This window comes from Argentina silus (genome assembly GCF_951799395.1).
Source record: "Argentina silus genome assembly, chromosome: 8".
In the NCBI taxonomy this organism is placed as follows: Eukaryota; Metazoa; Chordata; class Actinopteri; order Argentiniformes; family Argentinidae; genus Argentina; species Argentina silus.
The window spans coordinates 4767284-4780198 of NC_139662.1; the positions used below are offsets into that span (position 1 = coordinate 4767284).

Sequence of the window (12915 nt, forward strand, 5' to 3'; positions counted from 1 at the left end):
CAGTCCCCCCCCCCCTCCACCCCTGGGATTAGCCCCCTACCCCCACATCACTGGGGCACAACTCTCCTCTCTCCCTTATTATCATATCTGATCCAGTCCCTCCCCCCTCCCCACCCCTCCCCTCCCCCCCCTCCCCCCTTCTTCATCCTCCTACACACACCACCAGCAAGGCATGCCCTCCTTTCTTCGGCTGCTCTCAGGGAGAAGAGGAGGAGGATGAAGAGGCAGGAGCTTTCATGGGGAACAATCTGCCAGGGAGCCAAAGAATGAGCGGGCACTCAATTAAAGGCTGCCCATTGAGCCTGCGGAGTGAGTCTGAATGTGGGCCCCTCCAAAGGAATGAAGTCCCATGAATAGATTGTGGGACTTCATGAAATATTAAAGAGCGGACGGATTTCCCACAATATTTGTACACCTCCCTTTGTGGGGATTTCTCCCTCCATTGAGCCTGAAACTGTTAACACATCCGCTCTGAAGCAGCACAACCCGCGGACTGTGCTAAAGAGTCTTGCGGCCCGGGCATCAAACGTCGGCCCACTGCCCCCACCCCATCTCTCTCTCTCTCCCTCTCTCTCTCCCTCTCTCTCTCTCTCCCTCTCTCTCTGCCCATGACCAGTCTCACAGAGTGAGAGAAGCCCTGAGCTATTCATGGAAGGGATTACAGCAGTTTTAATGACCACCTGCCCTTTCTCTCGCACTGTATTGTGCAGGGCCGGGCCTAGCAGCTCGGATCCCTCTGGTTTTAAGGGGTCACAGCCCCTAACTACTGACCCTTGTCTCCGCCATCACAAACCTGACGGGCACTGCCCCCCAGATAGGTGGCGGGTGTAATCATTAACAGCCATGCATCCAACCCATTCTAGCTAATCTATTCACTGCATGTACCTTACGTTGTGATGAAGTACAAATGCTTTGCTTTGCTGAAACTTGTGCATCAAATTCAGTGTTGCTGCAATCCCAAGCAATTTTGAACAACTCTAACTTAGATCTTTCTTTAAGGCAAACATGTTAAATACTGTATGCATGACTAGATTTCTATGCTGATATGGGTACATTTTAGTTAAATTGTGGATTCTGACTGTAACAAGAGGACCTCTACCATCAAAAGTTAACAAGTGCTTTTTGACATACTCTGTCCTCATTCTCTTCCCTTTCTCTCTCTTTCTCACCCTCTTCTCTACCCTTCTCACCCTCTCTTTCTCTCTCTTTCTCACCCTCTTCTCTACCCTTCTCACCCTCTCTTTCTCTCTCACAGAGGGCTGAGTGGGGCTGTATGGAGAGCTGTGGCAGTGTAGTTAAGGAGGTGGTTAAAGCTCCCATTAGCATTAGAATGGCAACATATTCCTGCAGTGAGTCAACATTAGTTCATGTCAGAATCGAGGGGTTGAGGGCAGGCCAAAAACTAGAGCTCTCTCTTCTAGATGAGTGCTGTGGGTCGAAGTAGCGGCGGCCCCTCTTGGGTGGCATGTCTGGTCTGTCCTCATTATATAGTTAACCCAGCAAATGAGAATGCTACACCAGTTCTATATGCCTATGGAACGTATGATAGTGCAACACAAATTCCTTTCTTGACATAACTCAACTTCTTGGATACATTGTTGAATGGAATGAACATTTTGAGTAACTTAGGTTTTGGTTCAACTAATAGTGACAAGTTGAACTGACATTCAATTATTTTGCCAACACTTAGGAAAGCAAGTAGTGAAAACTTGATCTTAAAGTTCATTTTACTCTAAATTATAGGTTTGACACCTCAACTCAGGAAAGAAATTGGGACCAGTTACAAAATATTTGTACATTACAGCCAGTAACTTACAGTATTAAATTGTGACCTACTATACAATACAGAAGCCATTGTTGTGTCAATAAAAAGATAACTCAGACACAGAATTCCATTAAACATCTATTATGTTAACATTTAATACTTTTCTGCCTTCCTTTGACACATAAAGAGTGTCAAGAGTAAAGAGTGGTTTTACACTTTATGCTTAAAGGCACTTACCAGGCAGGTCTTCACTAGGGCAGAGTACTCCCTAGTACTCCCTAGTAGGTAAAAGGGTAGACCTCTTACTGCCACGCACCTTTGGTGATGTCTGTGGTCTGCACACATAATACAGCTTACAATTTAGTTTACTATAAATGTACTTACTATTGAAGCATTATTTTCAGGAAATGTTTCTAGTCCCCCCAGCCTCACATAATAATCCGTTGTGTGGCATGTTTTGAAACATGGAAGACTGTCTGCATACACAGTAACTGTGCAGCAAGCTTGTGTTCCAATAATGTATCTCAATCCTCTGTCTCTGCTGGAGCATCTTCTGTCTCTACATCACAATCACAGTCATCTGGTGTATTTACATCACATTCCACAGGAGTCAAATTGACTTCCTCAAACTCTCCACGATTTGCAGTCAATACTCTTTTTTGAAATGTTTTAAAGAGTGACTCTTATTTTTCCTATTTCTGTGAGACTTGAATGTTGCATAAATGTTACTCTCAAATGTGCAATTTGAATAAGGGCATTTTCAAATCAAAATTAAATCAAATTGTATTTGTCACGTACATCGTGTCCAGCCGTAATTTATATAGTGAAATGCTATAGTGAAATGCAGTCGACAATAATCAACAAATCAGCAATATAATATAATATAATATAGTAATAAAAAAGTGACAATAGTAGTGCTATGACACTGTTCAGTGTTGATGTAACTTGCACTTTTCTAAGTATGTCCAACCATTTTGATATTAATTTCCGCAAACACAATATTAAACATTCCTACAACTAACCATAGTCAAAAAGAGTCAATTTAGCTATTAGAGCCTTCACAACTTTTTGTAAGTTGGCTTCTTTTTTTTTCTTTTTTTTTTACAGTGAAGCAGAAGTGGCTTTGTCAGCAATAGGTATATTACAAAAGTCACTCCCCACTTAGTTTGTAGTCACCAGATTTGCATAGCCTTTAGTAATGTTAGCTTACTCTTCTGCATGGCTTTAGTACTGGCGAATGACTGGCTTAGTTTGGTATATAGGTATTATTAAGGCAATTGGTGCAATATTGCCTTTGTCATGACATCTGATAAAGACCAGTACTGATGAAGAGTACTAAACAGTACAAAGAATTCTAAACCATTCCTAGTTATCTCTCCACATTTTCACCTTGATGACAGAGCCATCCCTTCAGCCCATAAGCATTCCATTCGTGGTGGGCCATTTGGGGAGGGGGGGGTGTTTCTGTGCTGCTGCCCGCTACGATGGGGCTCCAGCTGGGGTGCACAGAGGAGAGTAGCCCCCTTGGTCTGGCCTCCATATGCTGGGGCTCTGGGCCCAGGCTGTCAGCGTAGCCCCAGCACATGGAGGGCAGTCGGGGGGCACGGGGGGGGCGCTGCCCTACCAGCATTGTGCCGAGAGGACGGGAGCCGAGCGGAACCCAGCAGGAGAGAGAGGCCTTTTCTAAAGAGTGGCCCACTGGAGCTCTTTCTCACACCCTGCTTTCTCCCCCCCCTACACATCTCACCGTCTCTCTCTCATTCAACCCACTACCTCCCTCTTTCTTCTCCGGTCTGGCAGATTGATACACTAGCTGAAATGTGATTTTTGTTCCCCCGTTCTCTGTGAATTGACTTTTTTATGAAATCGCACCCTGACCCCTCCCTCTTCCCACTACTAACCTATTCTCCACAAAATTAAATCGAGCCACGCTGCTCTGTTTTTCAATCATCTTGTCCACATCAAAGTCGCTCATGAGAGGATGTAAAAGGAGGAAGGGGCCAGGGACCAGACAAATCTCTTCAGCTTTTCTCCACACAATGACTCTCATTTGAATTCCCCATATATTGCTGATCAGCAGTCTGAATGGTGTTCCTGATGAAGTGTTGTTTTTGTGGTCCCACACTTGAATTCCAAAGCCCCAGGGATACATTTTCTCTTTGTCTTTGACATCAAAGTTATTTGGGATGGAATGTGTCGGAATGAAGGAATGATGGGGTCATCAGGCCCAATGTGTGTTGTTTACCAGCCAACCAGCCAACCAATCATGGACTATGACACTATAGAATCACCATGGGGCAGAACATAGATGGATGGTGTTGTGTGTTGATCATGTATTCATTTTTGAATTAATGTTCAAGGGTGAAACGTTCCTCTTGTTCAAGGTTGGTAAAAACAAGGGGGCCTTTCTGTTTTCATCATCATCAAACTTATCTATAGAGCACATTTCATACACGGATGCAACACAATGTGCTTTATAGGAATGTTTTGATCATTTATAACCTAAGTCTTTAATTTGTGAGCGATGCCTGACAGTGACACAGTCCCTTAACTGTTGTTTTCTACTGGGAAATGATTGTCCTGGATATTTGAGCTATCCTATGTTTGGGTAGCCTCTGCTTGAAACAGATACTTGGTCTGGCACAGAGATACTGAGTAGAACTGAAAAGCTTCCCCAGGATTCTGTTGTTTTTAATTTATTTACTTTTAAGAATTACTACACATAAACTATGGAGTTGACACAATTGTGAACACATTTTAACATATTACAAAAACATATTTCTTACATGAACTAAGCTTTTGAATGTGGTGAGATTATGAAGAAATATTCCTTGATGTTCTTACATTCTGACGGTGTTCCTCTGCTGCTCTCTACTGTCTGTGTTCTGAGCTACAGATAAAGGGACTGACGATCCTTGCACAATTACAAGTGTCTCAGTAGAGAAAGTTTCAGACCGCTTTTTGTTGATATGTTGCCAGTGTGTAGGTCTTTATTTTTTTAAATTTTGTAATGAATTTACAAAGAATGTACAAAGAATGTAGAAAGAATGTACAAAGATAGAATGTACAAAGATGATATAATGTTGGGTAACTGCCTGATAATGAAGATGAGCTAATTCAGTCTAATCAAAAGAATATTGTTATATATAGAAAGCCTTTTATTTACGTCAATTCTTCATTCATTGCTTACTATTTATTTCATTTATCTAGATACCCTTGCTTGCTTTCCAACCTTATTTTGTATTGCTTACTATGTAATGTCCACTAGAGGGCATAGGAGGGTCATGCATTGGCTGAACTAGTATTTGGAACCCCTGGCATTGTCATGTAGATTCACTGTATAGCCACATAAATTAAGCTTGGAACCTATATCAGATGTAATCCACTCTAATCAGCAGTACTCACATTCAGAAAAGTTCATTTTCTGCTCTGTTTGTCCTGGAGAGTCAAGATCATCACCCACTGTCCTTTGTCATTTAATAAATAAATAAATAAATAATAATAATAAAACAATATATGCAAATATATACAAAATATATATTATATATATATATTTATATATATATATATATATATATATATATGTATATTATTATTATTTTTTTGTACTACTGAATGCCACCTGATAAAGAAATAGTAGATACAGTGTACAGAAAACTTAAGGGTTGGGCTGGCAGTATTTCCCCACCTTATCAACCTAATTTGACCTCAATACCAAAAAGCCAGTAAGATGCCAGAAAAGGGCACGTGTTCGGTTGATTTGAATCATTTGCCACTGAACAGGAGTCTGGACATGTTACAAACCTGCTTGTTATCTCCAATCAGCTACTGTATTGTATTCGTCAACTGCTCTGTAGAGAAGAGGAAGACTGTGCAATATACTAACAGCACTGTTGAAAGAGGACAAACCAGCAAATGATTAAGCATTATGTTTGTCACTGATTAGGGATTTCTGCCCCTTTCCATGCAACAAGGAAGTCAGTTGTCTGACTAGAATGTGACAGAGAAAAATCTTTGGAAACTTTATCTTGGCAACTATGTGTTCTGAAAATGAGAGTTGATAAGTGCTCCCTTGTTATTCTTGAACATTTTAATACAGAAGTCATCCAGACATTTTGCCTCCACTCAATAGCAATGATCAACTACTGATTAAACTTAAACAAATAATGATGCAAAAAACAAACGCATGATGAATGGCATTTTCATTTTGGCTAGATATGGCAATATACAGTAGAAAACTATACTTGTCCTGGAATTGGATGATCAGGCTGATGTGCTGTAAGTTTCAAAGCTGTGGGCTGCGGGCCAGACTGGCAGAGGACAAGCCAAAGTGTTGTCATGTAGAACCTGCACAGGGGTGCATTGTGGGAAAGGTACGGGTCATTGGTTTCGTGAACTGAACAGAGAACTCTAGTCTCTCATCACTTGAGACAGAGCCGCACCTAGCAGGGGAATTCAGCCAAGGAACACTGACTCTAAGAGAATCCATTAAGTCTCAAACGAAACAAATAATGTAATGTATCTTCTTATTGAATTAAGAATATCTTTGTGCCCTCGTATCTTGTCCCTGAGATGGCTGGAGATGGCTGGTTCTGTGCCTTGTTGCTGTATACTTGACCTTACGCACTTTGACTTTAAAAGGTAGTTCAATCATAGTTCTGAACTTGAATGTGAAGGGGGTGGAAAACAGTGCTGGAATAACCCACATTTTACTGTATTATAAATGATCTACTATAGCCAATATGAATAGAGAGATATGTTTGTACATTCTTCATACATTCTTGATAGTTGGTTAGACATATTCCTATTCATTTTTAGGACATGTATTTCTCTAGCGGTAGACGGACAGAAGGGCCTCTAATCCTTGTATTAGAGGGTTTGGGAGTGGTGCCTAAAATGACTACTGTATGGCTAAGGACCATGGTTTGCTCCATGAATTTGGATTTAGATAAAAGCCACAACACACAACTGTCTCCTTTCATCATGAATGCCAGCTTGACAGGTGCTTTGGTGAAGTCACACTACCTTTAATTTAGAATCATTTCTAGCATGGTCTTGTGAAATTACATCAAATTACTCACAGGCATTCTTTATCACAACCATTTAGGCTAATAAAACAATTAACATGTGCAATAGTGAACAGTGGAGTTTGAGGCAAGATTTGAAAAAAAGGTGCTCAGCATGTTACTGGTTTCTCTGATTAAGTTCTGCTTGAACTGTAAGCCATCTGGGTGTGCGGTGTAGTGACATTCTCAAGAGGCCAGGGGAATACAACCATTGGGTTCAAACAATAGTGGCAGCTGAACATCACTCATCTCACTGCCAAACATCAGGGTATCATATTGCTCTTGTTGCAACCTTGAGTAAACCTGCCTGATTGCTCCCTTTAACACACTCTCCTAGTTTACGAGAAAGAGAATAGGATATAAGTGGTTGAGCCACCTGAGCTGTTGAGAAGGGGTTGTCGTTTTATAGTAGTGCAGCTGTGTAGCCACCATCTGCAAAATGGAAGGTATTCTTGGAATGACTACTTTGGAAACTGTATGTTTCTAGTTGTGGATAGTCAATAAGTAATGTTTGTCTTTTGAAGAGACGTGTGTGTCTTGGGAATTTATGTACATCTGTTTTCAGTGGAAATCATTTTCATTTAGATACAATGGAGGATCTACTTATGGAATTCAATCTGCTAAGAGAACAGTATGGAATTATTTCATGGTCATTCTAGCGAGCATTGACTACATAAATCACAGCTTTAGGAGAAGCGGTCTTAAATGTGTTTTTGTTTATCAATGCATGGTGAACAGGGTAGAATTGATGAGAGATAACAACTTTTACCACTTTGAAGTTGCTGATGTTCTGAGAGAACAGCAACATGGAAAGTGAAGGAAAGAACATCAGTCAGTTAATACAGTACACTTAGATACAATTTAATCATCTTTACACAATGTTGCATTAATCATGCAGGATATATGCACAAATAGCATAACTTTAGAGAGGAATTATCAAATTACTTTTCAAAAAACAGTAAAATCAATAAACATAAAAATAAGGATTTGCCAACAAATACTGATACACCTGCTGTTATTAATGGAATGGAAAACTCACTGGAACATTTAAGAGATATAAATGTTGCCTGTATGCTGTTAGTCTGTTGAAGAGTAGCTTCCTGACAACTCTACTGATTGCAGGTGTTGGTGAGATACTGTACCAAGCCCTTTTGTGATCTTCTCATTGACCCGAGACAGGGCTGCCTTCTCCATTACCCCTACAGATCCCCACACCTCTAAAGGTTTTTACCCTCTGTCTCATATTTATTCCATGCATCTTAGGAATCCTTGAACACCTGATCTGACTTTACACACCAGTGGAGATGTGGTGTTTTGTTGTTTTCTTATTACAACAATAACATTTTGCATTTGAATACATATTTTAAACAGAAGACACACCTGAGTATGATTCTTCTCTTAAAAATACTGTATATATTTTTGGGGTTTTCAGATAAATACTAAATGGTGTCTTTCCCATAGGCAACAACCTTTACAATTCCTGAGCAATGGCAACATTTTTACAGTGTCTACCACTGGAACTGTCTCCCTACAAAAGTAACAAACTCAAGGACATCAAGTACAACCTTTTGATCTGATAGTCCTTTGATCCTCATTCACCTTTTGAGTCTGTGCTTCAGAAGGGCTTTATTGGGGCGGGAACAGACTGGAACAGAAGTGTAACCACCTATGTTGGGAGACAGCATAGAGAGGGAATTCAGTAGATTTCTGTTCAAAATAATTATGCAAAGTTATCCACTTTTAGGATAGTTCCATCTACTCTGCATTGTTTTGTTGATGTAAACCACGACTTTAGATTTTGGCGCTTTTTCTGCATTCTTTTCTGGTCTCAGATGGCTGAAGGCTGCACAGATTGTGTTTTACCTGGCGCCTTGCTTCGGTCTCATGACATCAGTAGGTAAATCTAGCATGGGAGATTTTCTGAGCTCCCTTGAATAAAGCTACAGTATCTCTGAGAATGGCATCTACAGATTGCAATCTGAGGGTATGGGCAATTTGACTGCATCTGTACCTTTGATTTTTCTGTCAAATAAACTATTCCAAGAGTAAAAGTAGTAGCAGTTCACCGTACAATGTAGCCTTTGGAAAACATATACTTTACTTGTCTGATTTTGGTTTGTTGTTCAATTTAAGACATTTTCTCTCTATAGCTATCAAAACTAAGAGTGATCATAAGCTCTGACTCTGTCATTAAGGGACAAAAGACAGTTTGAGCGTAATACAGTTGCCTTTACAGTGAGTTTGTTCACTCCAAGATATGTCTGTTTCCCTGTCAGTCAGTCAGGGGAGACAGTCTGTCTCCTGAGAACAGGTGATCGTTATCTTCCGTCTCCCACATGCCTGCTGTTCATACCTCTCTCTGTATGTGGGTGGCGGTTGGCCATGCTGCCATGGCCATGCTGCCTGCATGCAGTAGGCGCAGCATGTATTCCCTGTATCTCCCCAACGGCACGATGTGTGTGTGTGTGTGTGTGTGTGTGTGTGTGTGTGTGTGTGTGTGTGTGTGTGTCAAATGTGTGTGCATGCAAGTCATAGCAGAACTGGAGAGGGCTCTGTGTGGGTGAAAGGGAATTTGCCTGTTGCAATGGTGTCAGGTCATTACTTGTAATGCTGTCATCGCATTCATGATTGATTCTTCATCAATATTCTATACACAGCATGTGGCTTTATAAAGCTGATAGCTTTATGACAATAGCTAAAGAATTGAGCAAAAATAATAATAAAAAAATATACTGTAGTAGGCTAACTAGTAAAATGTGAAAAGCTTATTCAGGTTATATCTAAACTATTGTAAAGGCTCCATGTAGCAAGCAATGTTTCTGGGTTCAAATACTAAAAAGTATGACAATGGTGATCTGATCTATAGACAGTAAGACAGGTGTTGGATATTTTCACAGTGCCCTACACAAGTTTAAAAATATTTACTTTATTGAATGCATTTCAAAGGGTTAATATGTTTGTATTACCTGATGCAGACAACACTTGTCTGTGACCTCCTTTTCAACCTAAACAAAGAACTCCTGACCCTACGAAATATCGCAAACAGTGTGGGAAAAGCGGCAAAAGAAAAGGGTGTACCAGCCTCTAATGTACATCATTACCTGTGGGAGGGTTTAAACAACAGCAGCCAAATGTGCCTCTCACCTGTGAACACAACTGTCAAAAACGTTTTCTCGTGTGGTCGCCTACTGCAGTCATTATCTTAACAAGACTTGAGTACATTTCAGAATGGATAAATTGCAGGTCAGACAGGACTTTTGTGATAAGCGACAGTTGGAGATTTTGGACTCGCCTTCGGTCGTGGCCAAGCAGTGCACAGATACCACCCCGGAGGATGTAGACGAGACTGCCACGGTCAAGGAAGATCATACGGAGAAACCACCATACTCATATGTGGCCCTCATTGCTATGGCAATCAAGGAGAGCCAAGAGAAGAGGCTGACTCTGAGCGGAATTTATCAGTTCATCATCTCCAAATTTCCTTACTACGAGAAAAATAAGAAGGGGTGGCAGAATAGCATTCGACACAACCTCAGTCTCAACGAGTGCTTCGTCAAAGTCCCCAGGGAAGGTGGAGGTGACAGGAAAGGGAATTTCTGGACTATGGACCCTGCATTTGAGGATATGTTCGAAAAAGGGAACTTCAGACGGCGGAGAAGGGTGCGGAGACCCTACATACCTCCAACAGTGTCTTACTTACCGGGGAACCCTTGCATGGACTATACGGAGCCCTACTACCTGCAACAGAAACCTGTATACTTCCAGGCGCCTTTTGTCGGTAACTCCTGGACCCTGCAGCCAAGCTCACCTCAGACAACCTCCTACAGCTACCCCCCGTCGCAACCCACAAATGGACACGCGCGCCCTGTTTCCCCAAGTGGATACGCCAACTCCCCTGTTACCTACTACCACAACCACAACTTCCACTCCGCCTACAGCGCTTACCACCGGCACCCGTCCGTACTGGTGCCACACAACGGATGCCCTTATGGTGGTATGACCCAGCCTATGAGCCCCAGCGGTGGCTCAGCTTCCACAGCCAGCTACTCGCAGTTCTCCTATGCCAGACAGCCAGCAATTTCACCTGTACACTCATTTGAGTAGAAATGTCGGTCTCAGATTGGCTAATATTTGGATATAGTTTCCCCCCCATTACCGCTGTTATTCGTCAGATAATATGTATTATTAATGTCTCAAATGCACTGCATGAATCTGTCTAATAAGATTTTTGTAGCATATCACGGAATTCAGTCAGTAGGCTAGGCCAATTACATTTTGTAGCCTACTGACAGAAAAGCCTACGGACACAAAACATATCTGCCTAGATGATTTGGCCCCTTTGCTCCTGATTGCAGGGCAATTTGATAACCTCTTGAAATGGCAGGAGGCTAGCATGTTCGTGTTGCAGTTTCCCTTGAGAAATAAGGCTATTGATGTTCTGCTGTTCAGAGTGCAACTCGCCTTTAATGTATTTCTCCCCAAAAATATTGAGACAACGTAAAAGACATGCTTTTTGTTACAGGTATGACAGAAATTAAATTTGTTGTTATTTATTTTACCTTCTCTTTGTTTAATACAGTTCTTGAGCTGAGAAATATTGAGTTGTTCACCTTGAGGCATTTTGGTGTAGTTCAAAGTTCCTTCGATTATGAATGTACACATTAAGGTGTTCTTTGTTTGTTTCAATAAATGTTATTTTTGTATTTTGCATGATTAATCTATTTTGGGTAGCACACGCAAACTTGATCTTTAATTGACCCAAACAAACTAGACTACTTTGATTACAAGGGGGAAATAATGGTTTGATACAGTCTAAATTCAAATAACACCATATAAAACATATTTGTTATATTCTTCACATGCACTGAGCCAAAATATAGTGTCAATGGGCTATATTCATTATTGGTGTTATCAATAGGCAACTAAGACGATGTGTATTCACAATTAAATAGCCAACAGTACATTCATTATTTACTGAGGTTATACGTTGATAAGACAGCCGATTCCTTACCTGAGGCACGCGCGTTAAAATTGGAATACGCGTCTATCCTAGAAAAATCCGGCCCTCAGTCTGCACTCCTGCAAATTCAGATCTTAACATTGTTCTTCCATAGCGTTGTTAATCAGATTTTTTTGAAAGTGGCCAGGGGTGTTAAACCCTTTAATGATAGACAAAAGTAGGCCTAAACCCAGAAAAATTTAGAGCCCTGAGATGAGTCAACATCCCTATCAAATCTATTTTGAACAGTATCTTGATATGTCTCTTACAGCCAATCTTCTTTATCAATAATTGTGACACAAACCAATTTAAAAATCTAGTATTTGATCAATCATGAAATTTGACGCTATACAAACAAAGCCTTGTTTTATACAGACACGCTTTGTTTTATTTTGACTGGAAGGCCATGATTTATGTCGCATTTGACCAACAAAAAGATGTCTTGTTCATTAATAACGCTGGGCTTAGCAAAGCGACCTCCACTTTAACGATGCATAGGTTGTTAAGAAAGTATTGGTATGAGTTAGCAAGTAGACTATGTCATGTCGCTATCTTAGAGCAAAACAACTTTATATCGAGTTGTGCTTGTCAACCTTCATGAATATGCATTTGTTCTCGCCTTGGACGGTGCTGACTGGCTCCCACTCATGAATGCAATCAATATTCATTAGCCTACCCTTCCGTGTTGAAGAACAACGATTCTCATTGGAAATGGGCCGTCATGAGTATCTTGTCATATACTATCTTTGCTTTAACCAGAGATAGTGTATAATTAGAAGATGGTTGAGTGGCTCTACATCCAACAGTAGTCGTTGTCCAGGCCGGAAACTAGCAACGTAGTTGCATGCACTGCAGGCATGCGCAGAGAGTTTTGTCAGTGATATGTTTGATTTTTCGTAATATACATCTGTGAAGATGGCTGGATAACGAAGTGCAAGTAAGATATTTTAAATTGTGTAACAAATCTTTTTATCTATAATTAAATGTGACGAATTATTTGACGAATTATTCACGACGACAGAGGATCTCGGCAGACATATGTGGCGTTCTCGTTAAACAAAGTCCTAAAATATCATAAGGCCCTC

At 40.8% G+C, this 12915-nt stretch overlaps 1 protein-coding gene across 1 annotated transcript; it reads left to right on the forward strand.

The window, feature by feature from the left end:
- The first annotated feature begins 9725 nt into the window (after positions 1 to 9725).
- Positions 9726 to 11534, forward strand: foxl2l (forkhead box L2-like). The gene has a single exon (XM_083674599.1). It carries the CDS (start codon positions 10060 to 10062, stop codon positions 10933 to 10935), a length of 876 nt encoding a protein of 291 aa, XP_083530725.1. The 5' UTR covers positions 9726 to 10059; the 3' UTR covers positions 10936 to 11534.
- Positions 11535 to 12915: the final 1381 nt, after the last annotated feature.